The sequence below is a fragment of the Bufo bufo genome, chromosome 3 (genome assembly GCF_905171765.1).
Source record: "Bufo bufo chromosome 3, aBufBuf1.1, whole genome shotgun sequence".
Taxonomy (NCBI): domain Eukaryota; kingdom Metazoa; phylum Chordata; class Amphibia; order Anura; family Bufonidae; genus Bufo; species Bufo bufo.
In genome coordinates this window covers 361,826,390-361,850,139 of record NC_053391.1, presented here as the reverse complement: position 1 = coordinate 361,850,139, position 23,750 = coordinate 361,826,390, and the positions used below count along the sequence as shown (strand labels likewise).

The 23,750-nt window shown below is 43.8% G+C and overlaps 1 protein-coding gene across 3 annotated transcripts in view; it reads right to left on the bottom strand.

Annotated features, from left to right (window-relative positions):
* Positions 1-23,750, bottom strand: part of KCNQ4 (potassium voltage-gated channel subfamily Q member 4) — a 215,588-nt gene that overhangs the window by 37,523 nt on the left and 154,315 nt on the right. For 2 of the 3 annotated variants that reach the window (XM_040424529.1, XM_040424530.1), the window contains exons 8-9: positions 9,777-9,865; positions 3,442-3,582 (exon numbers count right to left, since the gene is read on the bottom strand). In XM_040424529.1, the coding sequence (XP_040280463.1) occupies positions 3,442-3,582; positions 9,777-9,865 (230 nt within the window). Of the gene's footprint in view, positions 1-1,258; positions 1,304-3,441; positions 3,583-9,776; positions 9,866-23,750 lie in introns of all 3 variants that reach the window. The other variant, XM_040424531.1, reaches the window with a different exon arrangement.

Genomic DNA, 23,750 nt, shown 5'->3' with positions numbered 1-23,750 from the left:
TGACAATGCCAGGATACATCGGGCTCAAATTGTGAAAGAGTTCAGGGAGCATGAGACATCATTTTCACACATAGATTGGCCACCACAGAGTCCAGACCGTAACCCCATTGAGAATCTTTGGGATGTGCTGGAGAAGGCTTTGCGCAGCGGTCAGACTCTACCATCATCAATGCAAGATCTTGGTGAAAAATGAATGCAACACTGGATGGAAATAAATCTTGTGACATTGCAGAAGCTTATCGAAACAATGCCACAGTGAATGCGTGCCATAATCAAAGCTAAAGGTGGTCAAATGAAATATTAGAGTGTGTGACCTTTATTTTTTGGTGGCGACTTTTTTTTTTTGGACAGGCAGTATACAGATGTAGCAGGGTTAGCACTCAAGCTCTTAACTCAAATTTCTTAACTCATCGCGTTATCTTGAGACAAAAGCCATTGAAAAGCAATTGTAGGTGTTTGCTTAACGCATTTAGTTTAGATGACACGTCTCATAAATCATGATTGTTAACTCTACTACATCCGTATTTCTATGAGGTAGAACATCTGGGGTACGTCCGGCCGGATCTTACGGGCTCACCATGGTCTCAAATGGGGGAGATGTGAGCGATGAGACTCCATCTTTGTGTCTACAGCGGCCATTTTACATTGTATGACCTTTTTTGAAGTTGAGAGATCAGTGACTTTTGTGTGTGTCTGCAGACAAGGGAAGGTGTAACTTAGCCCCCACCTTTGCTATTCTCGAGAAATGGAAACTGCTTGGTGTGCTATATCTACTTCCTCTATTCTGCTAAATGTTTGTCTCGTTTTTGTACAGAAAGTCTGCGATTAACTGACATTTATACCTTCTGCTTCATAAGCATTTCTATATGTCCAGATGTTTCATGACTTTCATGTAAAGTGTGTCGGTGTTTAACCAGAACTAGCCGCAATATGGTATAAGTATTTGCTTTCCATAAGTAATAAACCGAGACTTGTTTAGATACAACCTTGATGTTTGTGTCATTCAATTCTAACGAGTACTCGTTACCTATTTGCCATACTAGTTTGGAACTCAGCATAAATCAGAGTAGGGGTCTTTGCCCTGACACAGCTGGGAATATGTAAATGTCTACGAGTCTTTGTCAGGACGTTTCATGCACGCTCATTATTCTAATACACAGAAACTCTCTTTTCTGTAATTTTGGTAAAGCAGGCTGGACTACTGTCTGCACAATTCAGACACACGCATGCAGATCATCCCATTCCAATAGGTAAATACCTGGGCTTCCAGCCAGCGTACAGCCGAAAGAAACTCCGCTTATTACTGTAAAGAGGCCATGGGTTACTGTTACACATAATCCATTCTGACAAATGAAGACAGTTGTGGCTAATAAGGTTGTAGGTTAAAGTACCAACATTTACTTTTCGGGATACATGAGAGAGAAGGCAATCCTGTACCAATGCAGAACTATTTTATAACATTTTACTCCAACATCACTGTCCTCCTGTACCTACAAGTCTGATAGGAAGCATGGAGGCAAGGAAGAATCCTGAGGATACTGAAGAAAGAAAGGCAGCCTAAGAAACAAAGCCCTGTCCTCAAACTCCACACATCTATAGAAGTTGAGGGTGAAAAAACAAGGGTTGCAAAGTGAAATTAGTGATGATAGGGAGAAAAGATAAGTGACATTCACAAAAATGAGGCTGACAGTTACAAGCAAACACGTAGGACACTAAACATTTCAGAGTCAGAGGGGCTGGCAAGGGCATGTGTAGATGTATGCAATGCCCATCACATACACATCACCATGTATAATGGACTACAGTCTGGCTGACCTGTATGGTGTGCATACCTTCTAGATGCAATACCTACACTTACCCTACATGTGGAGAAGATATTGCAAGGCTATATTCACACGGAGGTAAAAAGTGAAGTGTGACCGCTGTTTTCTGCATACTGGCTGTCAAAAAATAGGACATGTCCTATTTCTGACCATTTTTGTTGGCCTGATGGACACCATAGAAGTCAATGGGCCTATTTTTAAAGGCTGTTCTACAGAATGGTAGTTGTCTGACGGCTGTTAAAAAGGAGTTGGTTGCTAGCAGATGCTGAGGAGAAGCATGGAAATCCCCTCTTAGGGCTCTTTCACACTTGCGTTCTTGTCTTCCGGCATAGAGTTCCGTCGCCGGGGCTCTATGCCGGAAGAATCCTGATCAGGATTATCCTAATGCATTCTGAATGGAGAGAAATCCGTTCAGGATGCATCAGGATGTCTTCAGTTCCGGAACGGAACGTTTTTTGGCCGGAGAAAATACCGCAGCATGCTGCGCTTTTTGCTCCGGCCAAAAATCCGGAACACTTGCCGCAAGGCCGGATCCGGAATTAATGCCCATTGAAAGGCATTGATCCGGATCCGGCCTTAAGCTAAACGTCGTTTCGGCGCATTGCCGGACCCGACATTTAGCTTTTTCAGAGTGGTTACCATGGCTGCCGGGACGCTAAAGTCCTGGCAGCCATGGTAAAGTGTAGTGGGGAGCAGTATACTTACCGTCTGTGCGGCTCCCGGGGCGCTTCAGAGTGACGTCAGGGCGCCTCAAGCGCATGGATCATGTGATCACATGGATCACGTCATCCATGCGCATGGGGCGCTCTGACGTCACTCTGGAGCGCCCCGGGAGCCGCACGGACTGTAAGTATACTGCTCCCCCGCTCCCCGCTCCTACTATGGCAACCAGGACTTTAATAGCGTCCTGGGTGCCATAGTAACACTGAACGCATTTGGAAGACGGTTCCGTCTTCAAATGCTTTCAGTACACTTGCGTTTTTCCGGATCCGGCGGGCACCTCCGGCAAGTGGAGTGCATGCCGGATCCGGACAACGCAAGTGTGAAAGAGGCCTTATTTAGCCAGAGAAAATGACACTGACTACCATGTGGGTGTTTTCGAGGGGTTGGGGAAAAAAGGTCAGTAAAGTTCATCAGTTTTTTTAAAAGCCATTAAAACGGATAAAAAAAGGTTAGATGGCCAGGAAATGGATACAAAAATATGACACAGGGATGCGTAATGGCCATGTAAAACTGACACTTCAACCGTTTTCGACGGTTGTTTCTTTGTCATGTGAATATAGCCTAAGTCATGTAAAGAGTAGTTGTCATGTTTACCAGTCTAGAATAGTACATACGGTGGATATCTAGGGCGTAGAGTTGTGTAATCTTTTCTTCTGCATGTAAGAGTTTGTGCAGGATTACACAATATATTAATAAATACAATTTGGTTGTGCTGTATTATCCAAATATACATTTCACAGCTCTATAAATTGTATCGGGCATATCTAATATCTGGCATGCATATGACACTCATACATCTCGCACATAGGCATTGCGCTACACTTTTGCAGGCCCCTCTGCCCTGACAGACACTTTGACGAACATGGGGCTTATTAACACTGGCAGGGACCCCTACCTTTCCCCAGTACAGAAAGGGGGTGCTGCAGATTTCAGAGCAGGGGAGACTGGGTGATATCGAGGAGACCCCTGACAGTGCCTAACCCCTCCATTTCGGCTACGGGTTCGATGCCAGGTATCAAACAAAAGAAGCAGCTCTCTGAAGGGGTCAAATATACAATAGCAGATTACATCTTTGAAGGGAATCTTTGAAGGAGGAGAGGAACGCAGACAATATCATTTCATTAGTGTCCCATTGTATTTCATTGTAAGCTAGAGCAGTGCAACCTGTGGGTCCTGAAAGAAACACTTGTTCAGTGCTTTGATTGTGAAATCCACAGAGTGTACTTTATAATCATTCTTCTTTTGCTGTAATGGAATGGTTCTCCATACACCGACGTCCTGTTGAGCCTGTGATAAACTTGTGCTTATACACAGCAGCCAATCCGAAGAGGCAGAGCCGCAGGGGGAGGTACAGAGCAGCAGCCCTGAACCAATGATTAGACAGGAGGTGTGTCTTAGACTACCTTAGACTCACTATAGGTACTGTAACTAAGCTGTAGCCATAGTTCAAAGCTTTGTCCTAATGGAGCTGAGTTAAAAGCAGTCAAACAATACATAGCAGGTAATTATTCCTTCACTTACAGATCATTTTGAGCTGCTGTCTAAACAGTCACTTTAACACTGAATGCTCAAAGTATTTTCCATATTTGATGCCATTTCACTTGGTTGTGATATGCAGTGGTAAGGCCTCTTTCACACGAGCGTGTCTGGATAAGGTCCGGATGCGTTGCGGCAAACCCACGCGAGTAGGTACCCAATTGCTGTCAGTTTTGACTGCGATTGCGTTCCGTTGTTCAGTTTTTATTTTTATCGCTCGGGTACAATGTGTTTTGCACGCGCGTGATAAAAAACTGAATGTGGTACCCAGACCCGAACTTCTTCACAGAAGTTCAGGTTTGGGTTCAAGGTTGTGTAGATAGTTTTATTTCCCCTTATAACATGGTTATAAGGGAAAATAATAGCATTCTGAATACAGAATGCATAGTACAATAGGGCTGGAGGGGTTAAAAAAAAATATATATAATTTAACTCACCTTAATCCACTTGTTCGCGCAGCCGGCATCTCTTCTGTCTTCACTGCGCTCATCACATGGTCCATCACATGATCTTTTACCATGGTGATGGATCATGTGACGGACCATGTGATGATCGCAGTGACGTCATCAAAGGTTCTTTTCCTCACAGATGAAGACAGAAGAGATGCCGGCTGCGCGAACAAGTGGATTAAGGTGAGTTAAATTATTTTTTATTTTTTTAAACCCCTCCAGCCCTATTGTACTATGCATTCTGTATTCAGAATGCTATTATTTTCCCTTATAACCATGTTATAAGGGAAAATAATAATGATCGGGTCTCCATCCCGATCGTCTCCTAGCAACCGTGCGTGAAAATCGCACCGCATCCGCACTTGCTTGCGGATGCTTGCGATTTTCACGCAGCCCCATTCAGTTCTATGGGGCCTGCATTACGTGAAAAACGCACAAAATAGAGCATGCTGCGATTTTCACGTAACGCACAAGTGATGCGTGAAAATCACCGCTCATGTGCACAGCCCCATAGAAATGGATTCAGTGCGGGTGCAATGCGTTCACTTCACGCATTGCACCCGCGCGGAAAACTCGCCCCTGTGAAAGGGGCCTAATATTAGCAACTTGTGTACCAAATCTTTCAACTATAAAATACACTAATCTATAAGATGCATCCCATTTTAGACCACAGAAAAGAAGGGAAAAATACTTAAGACTTATTTAGGCCCTCCCTGGTGGTTTAAGGCTACTTTCACACTAGCGCCACGGACCTCCGGCAGGCTGTTCCGTCGGGTGAACAGCCTGTCGGATCCGTCCTGCCGCTAGTGATCGTGTGCATCCGGACTGCCGCTCCGTCCCCATTGACTATAATGGGGGCGGAGTTCCGGCGAGAGGCTGCCGGAATAAATGTCTGACATGTCAGCAGCCTCTCACCGTGCGCTGCTGTGCCTCGCTGGAATTCTGCCCCCGCCCCCATTATAGTCAATGGGGATGGAGCGGCTGTCCGGAGGCACACAGTCACTAGCGGCAGGACGGATCCGGCAGGCTGTTCACCCGACGGAACAGCCTGCCGGAGGTCCGTGCCGCTAGTGTGAAAGTAGCCTAAGGTAGCAGATGGGTTTATGTCATAGGTCTGGTGGTCTAGGGTAGTGAATGAATATTTGATTTGCTGGTGGTCTGTAGTAATTCCCAATTCCTTGGTAGTCTAGGTAGGAGAGGGGTTAATATTTTATTGCCTGGTGGGTTAAGATAGTAGTTAGTAAATTAATGAATGAATGCTGTGTGCACAGTTCTCTTTATGACTGAGCATTTTATCACTACTTCCGACAATAGGATGCAGAATTTTTTGGAATATGGTACATTTAAAATGACAGAGGATCTTATAGTGGTATATATGAAAGGGGTTGACCTACAAAAATATTCAATCATTTCAAACCAGCACCTGGATCTGCATACGTTTGTAATTGCATGGCATAAAAAATTTAGTATAGCCACTGAGTTCTTCAATAAACTGTATCTGTATGATGCCACCTGCTGTTTGTTCTTTTCCTTATTTCTTGTCTACCTCACTGAGGTGGTCGCACATGCTCAGTTTAAATCTTCAACTGTCCCCATTCATATCTTCTTTTAGACACTGTGGCAATTACAGGGAGAGAGCAACAGCAGAAAAAGACTTGCCCCCTGAGCTGCCAGGCTGAAATAAACCTAGCAGAATAATTGGAACAATGAATGGGGAGATCTCTGGTTCCATGTGAGGTACAGGGCTGGTTCTAGCTTTGTGAGAAAGGTATTGTCATGTACTGTATCAGGGGTGCACAACCTTTTTTGGTCTGAGGGCCACATTGTTCCATTTCAAGGGGCCACAAATAATAAATGTCGATCGGCGCTCATTTGCATCGGCCTATTACATAAGCCAATGCAAAGTGAGTGGGAAGGAATGATCACTACCACAGTCATTCCTCCTTCACTTACTCCTATTGATTATTGGTAGCCCATCCCTTATTACACAGGGAGATGTGCTGACAATTATTGTACATCTTTCATCCTGATAAAATATGCAAATCAGCCGACAAACGAGTGATTCCTTGTTTATTGGAAGCACGATTATACCGACCAGATATCAGGAATGAGCATTCCTATGAACACTTGTTCCCAGTAATTGTCCAGAATATCGTGCAGTGTAACAGGGGCTTAAAGGGATTTCCCAGTAAAGATGATTTTTTAACAAATTCCTCCAGCATAGCTCCTGAAACTGAAGAGTTATACTCACCTGCTCCCTGCCGTTTCGGTCCTCCACCCTGCACTCGCTGCCATCATCTTCCAGTCCCCTCGCTGTGGGCATAGTCACATGCACCTCTCCAGCCAATCACTGGCTTCAGCAGTGATGTGGCCATAAGCAGCATTTCACCGCTGAAGTCAATCATTGACTGTAGTGGTGTATGTGATGATGCCCATGCACTGCCAGGTGTAAACAGCGCAGGGACTGGAAGATGGAGGCAGAGGGGGCAGTGCGGAGGACTGGAGCGGCGTGGACCAGGTAAGTATGAGCCGAAAACTTTGGCCCTAGGGGCTGCATGTGGCCCCTGGGCCATGGCTTGTGCCCCCTGCATTAGGGGGTGAAGCTCTTTGGTTAAAAAAGTATAAAAGCTGGACCTTTTCAGCAAGTCGTAGAAGGTCACCTATGAGGGAGACGTCCTTGCATAGGAAAGTTGGTGTTTTCCCAATCGAGTCTCTGACTGCTTATGCTGAAACAGGCTTCCCAGCTGATGTTTGTCACTGTCAGATGATGTAAACTCAATTGGTGATGTAAGTGCCTTCATTCTGGATGTAGTCAGGACTCTAGATGAAGTGTGGATGTAATTAGTAATTATGTGTTATGTTTTATCTAACCCTTAGGCCTCTTGCACACAAAAGTTTTTTTTTTCTGTTTACATTCCGTATACGGAACCATTCATTCATTCAGCCAATGTCATAAAGTTACATAGGTTGGGTAAATTACATTTCAAATCTGTAACTGAACATTACTGGGTGACCAATCATGGTTCTGTCTACTTTCTCCACACATTGAATGGAAATGTGTCACCAAACATGTTATCTGCCAGTTAAAACCAGACAGCGACACGTCTCCTTTTTTCTAATCTATTCTTATAGTCTGATTGCAGATTTCATTATTCTATTTCCTGAACATGATTATGAGGGCGGCCATCTTGCCTGAGCTGTTCTTAACAGCATTTAGAAAGCACTAAGAAAGTAGCTTTATGGCAGCCCCATGGCCCATAGACACAGTGGGCAGGAGGGGACCTCATTGACTTCTATGGGAGAGTCTTCTAGGCATGCTCAGTGCAGGGGTCATTGTACAAGGAAAGAACAGAGGAGCTTTGATCACATATTGTGAATGGTGGATCTGTCTTATCTGTACAGAGAGGTGATATCATTACAGGCAGGATTCGAATGGCAGATAAGGCAGGTAACTGCAGTAAAGTGACTTGTACATACCAAGAAATAGCGCCAATGATTAAGCTTAGTGGCCAGTGTGAAAACTGCAGGATTTTATGGTTTTTGTTTAAATTAACATGGAAAATGAAAAATAACATACAAAATTATTTAAAAATATGCATAAAAACGTGATTTAAACAATAGATCATGTTCTGATGTCACACTCCCTTTAAGCACTTTCCACGTTACAGTTTTATGCTTCATAGGTGCTGGTAATTTTGGGAGCAAGAATAAATAGTGCAGCCTTCAGCACTATTGTTACTGATGCATGCAGAAATCTGATGGATCCCATTATAAGTCAATGGCAGTTATTGGAATCTATTTGAAACCAGATCAGGGATAGCTGTCATGGCTCCACAACCCTAGTGAGAACAGAGACTCATTGTGCTGGAAATTGTTGAAGATTGATGATGAATGCTTATTATTTCATGACAATGATTTTGCATATAAAAATGGCATCTAATATAATGGCAGTAGTTCAATAGTCGAAGACTATAAATTCCTGTTTCTGGTCTTTTATATAAAACATAACTTTTATTTCTTATTTTCAAAAACAAAAACAAAAACTACAGATGAGAAAATTTTAAAATACATATGGAGGGGGTACTTGATAGGGGTGCGGGTGTGTGACGTACTGTCACTTGGTACAGTGGAATGTGGGGGATATTGTTGTCATATCCACCTGGAGGTGGTGTGTAGTAGTCTTATGTGATTATTGATTTACTGTATATTGTCTGCAGTGTCAACTGGTACCGGACTTCCTATAGACTAAACTACACACTAATAGCAGATCGACCGTGAGAGGGTACTTCTCACTACTTGAGATTATTGTCCTACCTAGGACTATGTTATCTCCCCGGGGGAGCTGCGTCTTTATCTATTTTAAAGATTATGGTAGGGCAATAAATTGAGTATCAGCACAGCGATCTGCAGACGCTGTGCGCACAAACTCATATGATAGGGGCAGCATAGATATTTTGTTAGAGGAGTTAGCAGCAATCGACCTGGGAGATAACATAGTCCTAGGTAGGACAATAATCTCAAGTAGTGAGAAGTACCCTCTCACGGTCGATCTGCTGTTAGTGTGTAGTTTAGTCTATAGGAAGTCCGGTGCCAGTTGACACTGCAGACACTATAAATTAATAATCACATAAGACTACTACACACCACCTCCAGGTGGATATGACAACAATATCCCCCACATTCCACTGTACCAAGTGACAGTACGTCACACACCCGCACCCCTATCAAGTACCCCTCCATATGTATTTTTACATTTTCTCATCTGTGGTTTTTGTTTTTGTTTTTGAAAATAAGAAATAAAAGTTATGTTTTAAATAAAAGACCAGAAACAGGAATTTATAGTCTTCGACTATTGAACTACTATTTTGACCTTCTGGGTCAAGTGGGTCATTTTGAAATATATTTAATATAATGGCAGTCACATTACACCATTTTATTTTTTATCTTTGCTATGTGCTTAACTGTTTGTGACTCTCTTGATACACATCCTAAAGCAGCAGAAGTTTACATAGTCCTGTAAACAGTTTAGAAAACACTTTGCAATGTTGTGATATAAAAGAGGAAGGGTTGGTTTTTTTCCTGTGAAACATCCTGTTCAAGTAATTGTTAAAGACAAATGACCCCCCCTTCATTTTGCCTAAAAACAATTGTCTGCAGTTGGGTTGTAAACGACCAATACTGACACAAATACATATACTGCACAAGGCTGACATTTCATGTTCCCTCTATTTATGGCAGAACTCACCTGAAGGAAGGCAGGATACTGTCATAGTAATACCAGGTAGCTGTGAGGTAGGAACGACTCACATCTGTTGAGTATAGACGCCATGCAGCCTTAGAGAGGAGAGAGCATTCAATGTCACTGCTAACAATATACAAGGATCACATGTAGTAAAGCCGACATCGCATCTAATGATTGTCAATGGGGTCATGCCGCCACTGCAATGCGACTCTCGAAGAACACAATGCAAGTCACCTGTACCTGACTTTCTGTGATTTCCTTTTTACTTTTCTTACTTTGTGATTTAGTTGGGTTTTTACAGCCAAATCACAGCTCTAAAATAGTTGTGCAGCAGCAAATTGCAAACAAGTTACCGTCGCCCCACAGGTCAGTGTGTATCCCCAGCCTTACGTATTACGGCGGTGCGTCCAGTTCTTCGGCCTCACAGCATCATATGGATCTATACCGCAGCTGCATAGCTGCCACTGTAATACCCTCCTGTGTAACTGGTATATATGAAATACAAGTGGCCTAAAACACACTAACTCAAAAAACACATACAAAAGATATAGCATCTAAAACCTCGGTAATAATTCATGATTAGGATCACATTAGCATAAAACATCTAGTGGCACAACATAGTTCTGTCTCTACATTGCAGTCGACTGATAAATGAACACTCTTCATAGAACATACCTATACCGCCATAGCACAATGCGAAGTGTGGAAGTGAAGAATATTTAAATTGCAGCTAAAAGCATCTGGGTGAATGGTGTAGAACACCATTGTGATAAACTGCAGTTGATATTGCTGAAGCTGCATTTAGCTCAATGGAAATGTGACTTTGCTACAATTTTTGTCTTGATACTGCAACACAATATGAGAGAAAGAGAATCTATCATCCCCCTTGTTCAGCAATTCTAATAGTCTAGGGATTCCCCCCCCCCCCCCCCAAAATGGTGATGAAGGCTTTTAAAATGAATCCAGAAAAACAAGGCAACTTAATATCTACTCATTTGTCTCTAGCACATTTGGCTGCGAACAGTTATTTTCAATGACAATATCATAAAGCAAAAAGACTGAATATGATCACTTGATTTAGGGGCATAGGCCTGAAATCTATGTTCATATAAATCAGTGTGTAAAAAGCAGACAAGGGACATGTCATCAGGGTATATGAGCATAGCCCAACTGTGTATAAGTTTAGTAAACCACCAGCTCCTGGGCTTTGAGAAGTGAAAGAAATAGGTTTCCCACGCTGACATTTCTGAAATTCTAGTGACCACGAGAATAGAAGCAAGCTTGTAATGAATGCAGCGAGGGTTAGTGTTGCACTACTTTACACAGATTTTTGAACATCCACAATTCAGTCTTAATGAGCGTCTGTAGAAATAGAACAAGCATCACAATTAGTAACCACCAAAGTCTTCTGTACCATCTTCAAACCATAAGGTATGAACACATGAACTGTACAGAAATACTCCTGTACCAAAGTAGAACTGTGCTTATTCATAATAAGTAATGTAAAAGTCATGTCCGTGCCAATGCCTTCATACACATAAACTAAAAATACCGCTAGTGATGTGGGATGGAAGATTTGTCGCAGAATTCCATTCAGCATGTACATGGGATGTTTAGCCATCTCATTTAGATGTATGGAATGGTCACTTGTGCCTCTCTTTGTGGCTTTTTCTTCTGTCACCCATCACAGCTTTATGGGCGTGCCAAAAAGAAAGCAACTGTTGATTTATATTAGGCTTTTTTTTTTTTTACACTGAATTTCACAAAATCATAAATACAGGGATATCCAGGAGAAAAGAAATGTTTGCAGCCTGCCACAGAACTGCATCTTGAAGGGGTTTTCCAGGACTTGATAGGTTTTTATTCGCACTGCATAGTATTAGTTCAATCAAATGAAAGATCTCTGCTGCTTACCTGCTCCCCACTGCTCTGGTCTGGTGCCCTGGCTCTGTTCAGTCAATGACTGGCCTTAACGGCCATGTGTCCCCTAGCGGCACATCACTGCTGGTTCACGTACCACTTGAGGACATGTTAACGGTGAGGTAATTGATAGGCTGCAGTGGTGCACGTGACCTTGCCCGTATGTATATGGGAAGGGAAAAAAAATACATGTTACTAGTACATGCAAAATGGGAAAACACTAGGCAAAAATGGCATGAAAATTTGACAGTAAACTCAACTGTAGCAACCAGTGTCAGGTAGGTGCTGCCAAGGCTAATAAGATCATGGGGTAATATTGGGCACTAGTGCACAAGAAAAACGTAGCAAAGCCAGAGGGAGTTCAAAGCTGGTAAACTATAGTAATAAATGGATTGGGTGGATTATAGTATCCAGGAAGTGTCACAGACAGTGGGTGTGGAACCACTGCGCCAACCAACTGTTTTGACTTTGGGCTAAGACTTTTGGACCTAAGGGAGTTAATCTGGCGTTCCCCTGGTTTTAACCCCTATACGGGTATCTGGCATTTGCTGCAGGGCAGTTCCCTCTTGGAATAGTCCCTGTGTGGTTTGTGGCTAACCCACAGGGTAAGAAACAACAATGTGAAGAGCTGAGGGATCAGGCAATATTCATAGTCAGGAAACAGGCAGAGGGCAGGGCAGGCACAGTAAGTTTGTATTCATGAGGTCAGGGCATGCCGCAAGGGGTCAATACATTAAACAGGCAATGGTCAGGTCAGGCAGACAAACAGAACAGCACACCATCACAGGGAACTACCAAGCTACCAAACTTACAGCTCAGGCACCCTCCCCAAGACTTAGGTGCCTTAAATATCCTGAGATGACCAACCATTGGCTGGAGAAGACTAGGGTGCACATGCACTGGCCCAGCGCGCCTGAGGAATAAACCAGATAGGCCTGTCAGGAAAGCACAGACGTTGACCTGCAGCAGGGAGAGCACCATGGGATGCCTGTGGTTGGGTCCATTACTGGTGGGCAGAGGAGGGCAATGAGTGATGTGGCATCTATGCCCGTTTGGAGAAGTGGAACAGCAGTGGGAAAGGGCTGCTAGTGAAACAAAAAGATAATCAAAATTAAGTTTATTTAGTTTAGAAAAAAGATAGCTGAGAGGAGATCTAATAACTGTAAAAATATATAAACGTTCAGTACAGAGATCTCTCCCATGATCTATTTATACCCAGGAGTGCGATTGTGACAAGGGGACATCCTCTATGTCTAGAGGAAAGAAGGTTTCTACAAAACCATGGAATAGGATTCTTTACTGTAAGAGCAGTGAGACTAAAGAACTCTCTGCCACAGGAGGTGGTTGTGGACTCACTAAAAGAGTTCAAGAGGGACCTGGACACATTTCTTGAATAAAAGGACATTACAGGTTATAGTTACTAGAATGCTGGAGAAGGGTCATTAATCTATGATGTTATTCTGTCTGCCTGATTGGAGTCAGACTTTGGTTCCCAAAAATGAGGAAAATTAGCTTCTACCTCATTGGGTTTTTTGCCTTCCTCTTGTTTAACTTTGCAGGATGATAGGCTGAACTGGATTAAAGTATGTCACTTACCAATCCTACAAACTATTTTAGGGTCCATTCACACGTCAGCAATTTTTTTCCGGATACGTCCCGGAGTTTGCGAACCCATTAATTTTCAATGGGGCCGGAACAGATGATATGCTATGTGCTGTCCGCATCCGCATTTCCGGATCTGCAATTCCGTTACCGAAAAAAAATAGAACATGTCCTATTCTTGTCCGCAACTGCGGACAATTAAAAGCCATTTTCTATTATAGTGCCGGCGATGTGCGGTCCGCGAAATGCAGAACACACATTGCCGGTGTCCGTGTTTTGCAGATCCGCAAAACAGATATGGACGTGTGAATGAACCCTTGCTATGTAATCCCACCAAAGTTAAACAAGCTGGGAACTGACAGATCACTGAACAGAGCCAGGGTGCAAGACTAGAGCAGCGGGCAGCAGGTGAATATGATTCTTTCATTAGGTCAAACACATTACAGGGCCTAAATAAAAATCGACCAAATACTCGAAAACCCCTTTAAGATGGCCATACACACAACTTAAGTGTCCTCGATCTTTCCCGATCCTCCCATACATATGTATGCTTGGTTCAGCCAGCATGCATATATGGTGAAAGGAGGGAGGGAAGAAAGCTGACATCTCTAGCGCTGACTTATTGTCAAGACAAGGCGACTACCATCACACACAAAGGCCTCATGCACACGACCGTTGTTTTGGTCCGCATCCGAGCCGCAGTTTTTGCAGCTTGGATGCGGACCTATTCACTTCAATGGGGCCGCAAAAGATGCGGACAGCACTCCGTGTGCTGTCCGCTTCCGTTTCTCCGTTCCGTGGTACGCAAAAAAAAGATAACCTGTCCTATTCTTGTCCGTTTTGCAGACAAGAATAGGCAGTTATATCAATGGCTGTCCGTGCCGTTCCGCAAATTGCGGAATGCAAAACACACAACGGTCGTGTGCATGAGGCCAAACAGGGATAGTGCAGCCCTAAAACTTCCCGGACCCACTATCCCTATCTACTTGCAAGGTCACCCTAGGCAGAGACCCCATAACTGGGCAACAGTCCCTACGTTGGAATACATGGGAGGGTGACACACAAACAGGGAACAACAAACATACAAACACTACGGCCCCTTTCACACGGGCGAGTATTCCGCGCGGATGCGATGCGTGAGTTGAACGCATTGCACCCGCACTGAATCCCGACCCATTCATTTCTATGGGGCTGTGCACACGAGCGGTGATTTTCACGCATTACTTTTGCGTTGCGTGAAAATCGCAGCATGCTCCTCTTTGTGCGTTTTTCACGCAACGCAGGCCCCATAGAAGTGAATGGGGTTGCGTGAAAATCGCAAGCATCCGCAAGCAAGTGCCGATGCGGTGCGATTTTCACGCACGGTTGCTAGGAGACGATCGGGATGGGGACCCGATCATTATTATTTTCCCTTATAACATGGTTATAAGGGAAAATAATAGCATTCTGAATACAGAATGCATAGTAAAATAGCGCTGGAGGGGTTAAAAAAATATTTAAAAAAATTTAACTCACCTTAGTCCTCCTGATCGCGCTGCCGGCATCTCCTTCTGTCTCCTTCTTTGCTGATTGTAGGAATAGGACCTGTGGTCACGTCACTCCGGTCATCACATGATCCATCACATGATCTTTTACCATGGTGATGGATCATGTGATGACCGGAGTGACGTCACCACAGGGCCTGTTCCTGCAATGAATGCTCACCACAGGTCCTGTTCAGCAAAGGAGACAGACGAGAAGCTGGGCTGCGCAATCAACTGGACTAAGGTGAGTTACATTTTTTAAAAAAATTTTTAACCCCTCCAGCGCTATTTTACTATGCTTTCTGTATTCAGAATGCTATTATTTTCCCTTATAACCATGTTATAAGGGAAAATAATACAATCTACAGAACACCGATCCCAAACCCGAACTTCTGTGAAGAAGTTCGTGTTTGGGTACCAAACACGCGCGATTTTTCTCACGCGAGTGCAAAACGCATTACAATGTAATGAGAAAAATCTTGCGTGTTCCCGCAACGTACCCGCACATTTTCCCGCAACGCCCGTGTGAAAGGGGCCTAAGAGAGTAGCAGTACAGTAAAGGGTGAAATGCCAATCGGACAATGAAGTACAAAACCCCAGAGGCAAACGAGAAAACCAACATGCCAGAAGGTGAAAAACCAGGATATCAATACAATACTAAATCACCAGAAGCCAAAAAACATAGTCACAATACCAATCCAGAAATACAAAAGCCAGAGAAGTCTTCAATACAACTAGGGAACAGCAGGGGGAGCCAGAGGACAAGAAATCCACCGGCAGAGACACATATGCGAGCTGGCTTTTTATACCTAATAGTGAACATCTCACGCCGACATCCCTGTACGTCGGCTGGAGCCTGAGCGTCCCGATCCTCTGGACCCCCGGCGCACCACATTATTGGCCCAGGACTCCGATGGGCTGCCCAGATCTGGTGCCCCCGGAATGGGCTGCCGCAAGGGAACCTTAACAATTATCTCCTCAAGAGCTAAAGGATTGGGCAGTTAAAATCCAACTTCATCAATCTCTAACTCTCCTGACACCTGCTGTCCGGGTGGAGTTGGTAGACTCCACACACATTTGATGGTGGGTTTCAGCTGACATAGTGTTACGAACTAATGGAATGTAGGTGACCAATAGATTAAGCAGCTTATATTTCTATGTGATGATTTATACCAGTAGATCATAACCAGATGAATAACAATACAATTACAGAGTGATCTAAGAGATAAAGCTAGAGAAAACAGCCAAAAGAAAGGATTCAGGGTTGGTATACAGTTGCAAGAAAAAGTATGTGAACCCTTTGGAATTATATGGATTTCTGCACAAATTGGTCATAAAATGTGATCTGATCTTCATCTAAGTCACAACAATAGACAATCACAGTCTGCTTAAACTAATAACACACATAGAATTAAATGTTACCATGTTTTTATTGAACACACCATGTAAACATTCACAGTGCAGGTGGAAAAAGTATGTGAACCCTTGGATTTAATAACTGGTGGAACCTCCTTTGGCAGCAATAACTTAAACCAAACGTTCCCTGTAGTTGCAGATCAGATGTGCACAACGGTCAGGAGTAATTCTTGACCATTCCTCTTTACAGAACTGTTTCAGTTCAGCAATACTCTTGGGATGTCTGGTGTGAATTGCTTTTTTGAGGTCATGCCACAGCATCTCAATCGGGTTGAGGTCAGGACTCTGACTGGGCCACTCCAGAAGGCGTATTTTCTTCTGTTTAAGCCATTCTGTTGTTGATTTACTTCAATGCTTTGGGTCGTTGTCCTGTTGCAACACCCATCTTCTGTTGAGCTTCAGCTGGTGGACAGATGGCCTTAAAGAGGAGCTTTCACTAGTTTAAAAACTAAAAACTAACTATATCAGTGGGCAGAGCGGAGTTTTTGTATGGGAATCCCAGGCTATGAGCTGTGCGCTACGATTGGCCAGCGCTGCAGCAAGGGACAACCCTAATACAAAAACTCTGCCCAGTACAACAGAGGGAGCTGCAGACACTGGAGCCTATGTCGGGCGAACGGAGCGGCGCCCAGACATACTAGTAAGTGCAGGGGGACCCCTGGGCGCCGCTCTGCCCACTGATATAGTTAGTTTTTAAACTAGTGAAAGGTCCTCTTTAAGTTCTCATGCAAAATGTCTTGATAAACTTGGGAATACATTTTTCCTTTGATGATAGCAATCCGTCCAGGCCCTGATGCAGCAAAGCAGCCCCAAACCATGATGCCCCCACCACCATACTTCACAGTTGGATGAGGTTTTGATGTTTGTGTGCTGTGCCTCTTTTTCTCCACACATAGTGTTGTGTGTTTCTTCCAAACAACTCAACTTTGGTTTCATCTGTCCACAGAATATTTTGCAAGTACTGCTGTGGAACATCCAGGTGGTCTTGTGCAAACTGTAAACGTGCAGCAATGTTTTTTTTTGGACAGCAGTGGCTTCCTCTGTAGTATCCTCCCATGAAATCCATTCTTGTTTAGTGTTTTACGTATCGTAGATTCGCTAACAGGGATGTCAGCATATGCCAGAGACTTTTGTAAGTCTTTAGCTGACACTCTAGGATTCTTCTTCACCTCATTGAGCAGTCTGCGCTGTGGTCTTGCAGTCATCTTTACAGGACAGCCACTCCTAGGGAGAGTAGCAGCAGTGCTGAACTTTTTCCATTTATAGACAATTTGTCTTACCATGGACTGATGAACAGCAAGGCTTTTGGAGATACTTTTATAACCCTTTCCAGCTTTATGCAAGTCAACCATTCTTAATCGTAGGTCTTCTGAGAGCTCTTTTGTGCAAAGCATCATTCACATCAGGCAATGTTTCTTGTAAAAAGCAAACCCAGAACTGGTGTGTGTTTTTTATAGGGCAGGGCAGCTGTAACCAACACCTCCAATCTCATCTCATTGATTGGACTCCAGTTGGCTGACACCTCACTCCAATTAGCTCTTGGAGATGTCATTAGTCTAGGGGTTCACATACTTTTTCCACCCCCACTGTGAATGTTTACATGGTGTGTTCAATAAAAACATGGTAACATTTAATTCTTTGTGTGTTATTAGTTGTTTTTTTTTGAAAAATCTATTTTTATTTTCATTTTCATAATTGAGATAAGTCTCACAATTAACAAGGTTCACAATCAATGAACAAAAGAGATTCAAAGTACATGGTGAGACAAATACAGCATCTTTTAGAAATAGGGAAAACCGGGGAGAAAGGGGAGGAACAAGGGGGAAGGGGGGGGGGGTGAGGAAAGGAGGGGGTAGAGGAAAGGATGGGGGTACAGTTGATATCGCCAATGATGATGCAATCCACTACAGTACTACTAAACAGGTCTACAAGTAATAGTCCCTTTTATGCATTGCGATATCAGGTAATATGAAGACAATCCTAATGGATTACACTGGATGCATCAAATCTAGTACTCCCATCCCGAGGGCAGCTAGAACATGAGAAATAAACTTTGTTCAGTCAAACATATTGAACAGGATAACAACCTGGTGCATTATTGGGCTTTCCAAAAAGAGACATTATGTTATTTGAGTAGTTATTGACAATGCTTATCTCGGGATCACATAAATTTCTAGAAAGCATTGAGTTGGACTAGAGTTGACTGGGGCACTTCCTATATTCCATCCAAGGTTTCCATAGCTTAGTAAATTTTTTGTGAGATCTATTTGACCAACTGACTAATTCTTCCATTAAGTATATTTGATCTACTTTTGAGTGCCATTGTTCCAACGTCGGGGGCGAGTGACTAAGCCATTGAAGTGGGATTAAGAGTCTCGCCGCCTGGATCAGTAAAGTAGCTAGATCTTTAGAAGAGGGGTACCACTTATTGGCTGGAAGCCAAAGGAGTATTGATTGAGGAGCGAAAACCCAGTCAGAATGGCAAATCTTATTAATTTCCCTTTCAATTAGGGTCCCAGAACTGTCGAATCTGAGGGCATGACCAAAAGATATGACCCAGGGAACCAGTGTGGGCTGAGCATCTCCAGCACACATCTGACTGAGATAGGCCCATTACAAATAGTTTCTGCGGGTCATTGTATCACCTCGTAACTGTCTTATATGAGTGCTCCTGGATTTTAGCACATCTCGAAAATCCATGAGAGTTCCGATGAATGCGTGCGATCTCCTGGGCAGAGAAAGAAATATTAAGATCCTTTTCCCATGATCTGATATAGGAAGGGATCCCTGGGTCTATGGGGGTAATCAAAGCTCTGTATCCATCTGTGTAGGTTAGTCTCTCAAACCACGTGGGGTCTGCTTGTACTTTAATAGTAGACAGTAAGGTCCTGAGGGAACTCTGTAGTTCCTGGTTTGCTATAAAATTACTAACAGGAATGGCTTGAGAACAATAGTTTGGGATATTATCAGCTGAACCGATCTCCTGAAACAGGGAAGAGATCGTAACATCTTTCAAGCCTTTCCAAAAATGTGGTAACTCGTGGGTGTGTATGTTTAATAGATAGGGAATTAATTTTGCAGGTAGGTCCTTAGGGGGGGGAGAGAATATTCCTACTGTTGTGTGCAATGACCTTATGGTTTGGTATATACCCCTTGTGAGGTTCTGTGGAATGGGAGAGACAGTACTCAGTCCCCACAGACCCGCCGATTAAGCATCTGACAGTAGATCTGTCTCAATGTCAGAACCCAGTATCTTATATCTTGGTATGCACATCTGTAACCACCTTTTCAACTGGATCGCTTTGTAATAGTGCTCTACATCCGGCAGGCCAAAGCCTCCGTGAGCTCTGCTCCTTGCAAGTTTGAGGAAAGAAATCCTAGGTTTCTTGCCTCTCTAAAGAAAGGTCGTAAGGATTTGCCTGACGGTTTTAAAAAAGGATTTTGGGAGAAATATAGGTACCATTTGTAGCAGGTACGTGATTTTGGGCATGATATAAGTTTGTATGAGGTTCTTTCTATCTATCCAAGATAGCCATGGTAGAGCCAGTGAGCTCAGTTGCTCCTGAATTTTTTTCACTAATGTGGGGTAATTTAGTTTATATAGAAGGGAGGGGTTATTGGGGAGAGTCATTTCCAGATATGGGAGAGAGGTAGGATTCCATTTAAAGGGAAAGTTGTCTTTTAATAAATGGATCGTTTCGGTCGAGAGGTTAAACCCCATTGTCTCCGACTTAGCGTAGTTCATTTTAAAATTGGACAGATTGCCAAATTCAGAGAAGGTGTCTAAGACATGTGGGAAGGCTTTCGTGGGATTTGATATCAAGAGCATAAGGTCATCTGCAAATGCAGCACATTTATGTTCTGTTTTACCAATTTGTAAACCCCTTATACGTGGATCATCTCTGAATGCTTGTAACAGTGTTTCCATTACAAGCATGAAGAGGGAGGGCGACAAGGGGCAGCCCTGTCGTGTCCCATTTGTAATGGGAAGAGCTCCGACAGTGTGCCATTAACTCTTACTCTTGCTCCTGGGGAACCATATAAAGACATAACTGCCCGTATGAAGGGGTCTGGCACTCCAAATCTATTTAGAGTTCTTTGCATAAATACCAGTTTACCCTATCGAAGGCCTTCTCTGCGTCCGTACTAAGAAGGACTAGTGGAGAAGACTTCTTATGAACCCAGAAAGCTGCATTTATCAATCTACACGATTGGGAGCTACCTTCTCGACCCAACACGAAACCCGCTTGCTCTGGGTGTACTATTTTTGGTATGAGGGGGGCTAGTCTAGAAGCTAGGAGTTTAGCCCATATCTTGACGACTATGTTCAACAAGGATATGGGACGGTAATTTCCACACTCTGTGTTGTCTTTCCCTTCCTTGTGGATTATGGCCTCCAAGGTCTGCCTCGGTAAGGGGTTCCCTTCTAGAAGTGCCTGGCACCATTTAGTTAGTTTAGGGGTTAAGATAGATAGAAATTTCTTAGAATAGCCTACTGGAAGACCATCTGGCCCCGGGGCTTTACCCATAGGCATTGAGCTAAGTATTTTTACAACTTCGCTGTCTGTGACCGGTTTAAGGAGAAGTGAGCTATCTATCTCCTGTAAACTGGGGAGATGTAATTTTGTCAGGAAGCTATCTATTAACTGTCTCTTCTTATCTTGAGTATGATCTGTACTCGGAAGCTTTTTAGGGGGGTCAATATTGTATAGTTTTGAGTAGAACGAGCAAAACTCCCTTGCAATATCTTTAGTCGCGGTTACCAGCGTACCTTTATCTGTTCTGATTGCTGCAATATGTTGTGCCTTATTTCTTTTCTTTATCATGTGCGACATCAAGCGATTTCCCTTATCCCCATGGAGATAGAACTGGGTTTTGGAGTATTGATAAGCCTTAGCACATCTAATGTTGAGGAGCTCTTTTAGTTGTCTCCTAAGGGACTCAAGTTCAGCCTGTAGTGACAGGACTATTGACCTTTTCTGCTTTATTTCTATGGAGGATATTTGCTTATCAGGGAGTTTATTTTGTTCTGCCTCTCTTTCTTGATACGAGAACCTAGGGCTATAAGTTCCCCCCGAATGAAGGCCTTGTGTGCTTCCCACGTTATCGTTTGCGACGTATCCTTGGGATCATTCTCCTGGAAATATCTTGCAAGTTTTTTAGCGATGTCGGACGCGTGACGGTCCGAGTCTAAGATAGTCTCATCGAGATGCCACGCCCACTCCCTAACAGGTAAGTTAGCAAAGGAGAGGGTAGTGGTCACCGGGGCATGATCAGATACAGTAATGGGGTCTATAGTGGAGTCACGTACCATGTCTACATGGGAAATAAATATGTAATCTAGGCGTTGGTATGTATGGTGTACTGCTGAATAAAACGTATAGTCTCTATCAGAACTATGTAACATCCTCCAAGTATCTATTAGCCTATGTTCCCTCAACAACAGTTGGATACCTCCTATCGTCCTTTGGGATTGGGCAGTGCCGTCCATGGATGCATCTAATGATGGATTAAGCGAGACATTGACATCCCCTCCTACTATTAGAATTCCTTCTGCAAAATCCCTAAAGCTTTTAAGGGTTTCTTTAATCCATTTGTGCTGGCGCGCATAAGGCGCGTAAAGACAGGCTAGGGAAACCATAATCTGGCCTACCCTACCCTTCACAAACAAAAATCTGCCTTCCGGGTCCATTTGGGTCACTGAGTGCACAAAGGGTACATTTCTACTAATGGCTATGCTGACCCCCCTGGCGGCTTTGTGGTATGTGTTGTGAAACCACTGAGAGAATTTAGATTTCGGCAATTTAGGAACTTTCCCCTTTTTAAAATGTGTTTCCTGGAGGAAACATATGTCACTTTTGCTTTTCCTAAACATAGTGAAAATCTGAGAACGCTTCTGAGGTGTATTAAGACCTCTCACGTTGAAAGTGGTCACATTAACGCCATGAGGGGTCAGCAGAGTCCAACAGCAAGGTAATTGTATTGTTCACCCAAGTTAAGCTGCACCAGAAAGTGTAAGTGGGAAGAAACATAGGCACTAACATGTGCCTCAATAACATTAAACAATTGAACACAATTCTTGGAGCAAGGATGATGTGGTGTACAGCGTTTAAAGCCGCCACATCAAGATGTGGGGGGAGGGAGTGATGACAACAGAGCATTCTAGCCCGAGTCCTCACATCCATGCTCCTAGAGGCTACTGTAAATAATATAACACCTGAGAACATTGAAACTCAATAAGGAGAGCAATAGGTGAGAGATAACACAGCAATATAGACCTAGTGAGGTAAATACGGGTCACATCTTGCATGTTATGAGCTCAAACATAAGGTTATTTATGAGCCTGCGTGCTGATGAACCGTTTTGGTGAAGCAGGTGAATATGGCTTCTGGAGTATCCCAAACCTGCGAGCAGGCCTAAGTATAGTGAGTATGGTACTTGTACTCTGAGGTCTTGGTTATTGGAGTTCGTTCCATTTCAGCTACTCGCACATCAGGTGTATAAGGCCGGTGAATAAGGCCACAAAGCCTATAAGTAGGGTATCAGCAGAGTCCATACTCTTAGGGTGTCGACAGCGGCTCATATAGGGAAGAAGATAGTCATGGACTGTCAGGGATCACTCACTGCCAGGGGACATAGAAAACAACAGCCATCAACAAATTCACTAAGGTAAATCACCCGGCGCTGTGAGCCTATTGAATATCCGTTTGTCTCTTGTTGCTTGATTTCGGTCTGGCAACCGTCTCCCACGGTTCTCTCAGCGGGAGGCGAGGTAGTTTGTCCGCCAAAGAAGCTACAGGTAGCCAAGAGTCTATCTGGACTGGTGCGACCCCCAATATGGACCAGGCCTCTGTTAGGTCAGAGGGAATGCGCACGACACATCTGCGGCCATTCTTAGCGAAGGACAACCCGAAAGGGTACAACCATTTGTATAGAACTTTCTGATTTCTGAGCTGTTCCGTAAGGGGTCTGAGAATCCGCCTCTTCGCCAGTGTGGAGGGCGCTAGGTCTTGAAACAGAAGGACAACAGAATCAGTGTACCTGATATCTTTGGTGTTCCTCGCGGCTTGCAGGATGGCAGCTGTGTCTCTATAACTTAAGAGCCCGCATACCACGTCTCTTGGGGGCTCGTCCGCTTTGGGTCTAGCTCTGAGCGATCCGCTCTATGACAATGGAGGCTGCCTGTTGTTCCCCCAGTAGATCTGTAAATAGTTTTATGGCGGCTGACTCCAAGTCTTCATTAGCCACTAGTTCTGAAAGGCCTTTGAGACGGAGATTTCTCCTCCTATCTCTGTTCTCTTGATCCTCTATCATGAGGTGGGTAGTATTCAGTGAGGAGGCATTCTGTTCCAACGTCTGCTCGAGTATTGAGCCGTGTTCGATCATACGATCCTGTCGCGATTCCAGCTTTTCCACTCGCTGGCCTAGAGATCTCATCTCATGGCGGAGGTCACGTATCTCTCTTACGAGCGGGGCAATCGCTTGCTGTAGCGTGGCTTTGAAGAAAGCTTTTGTG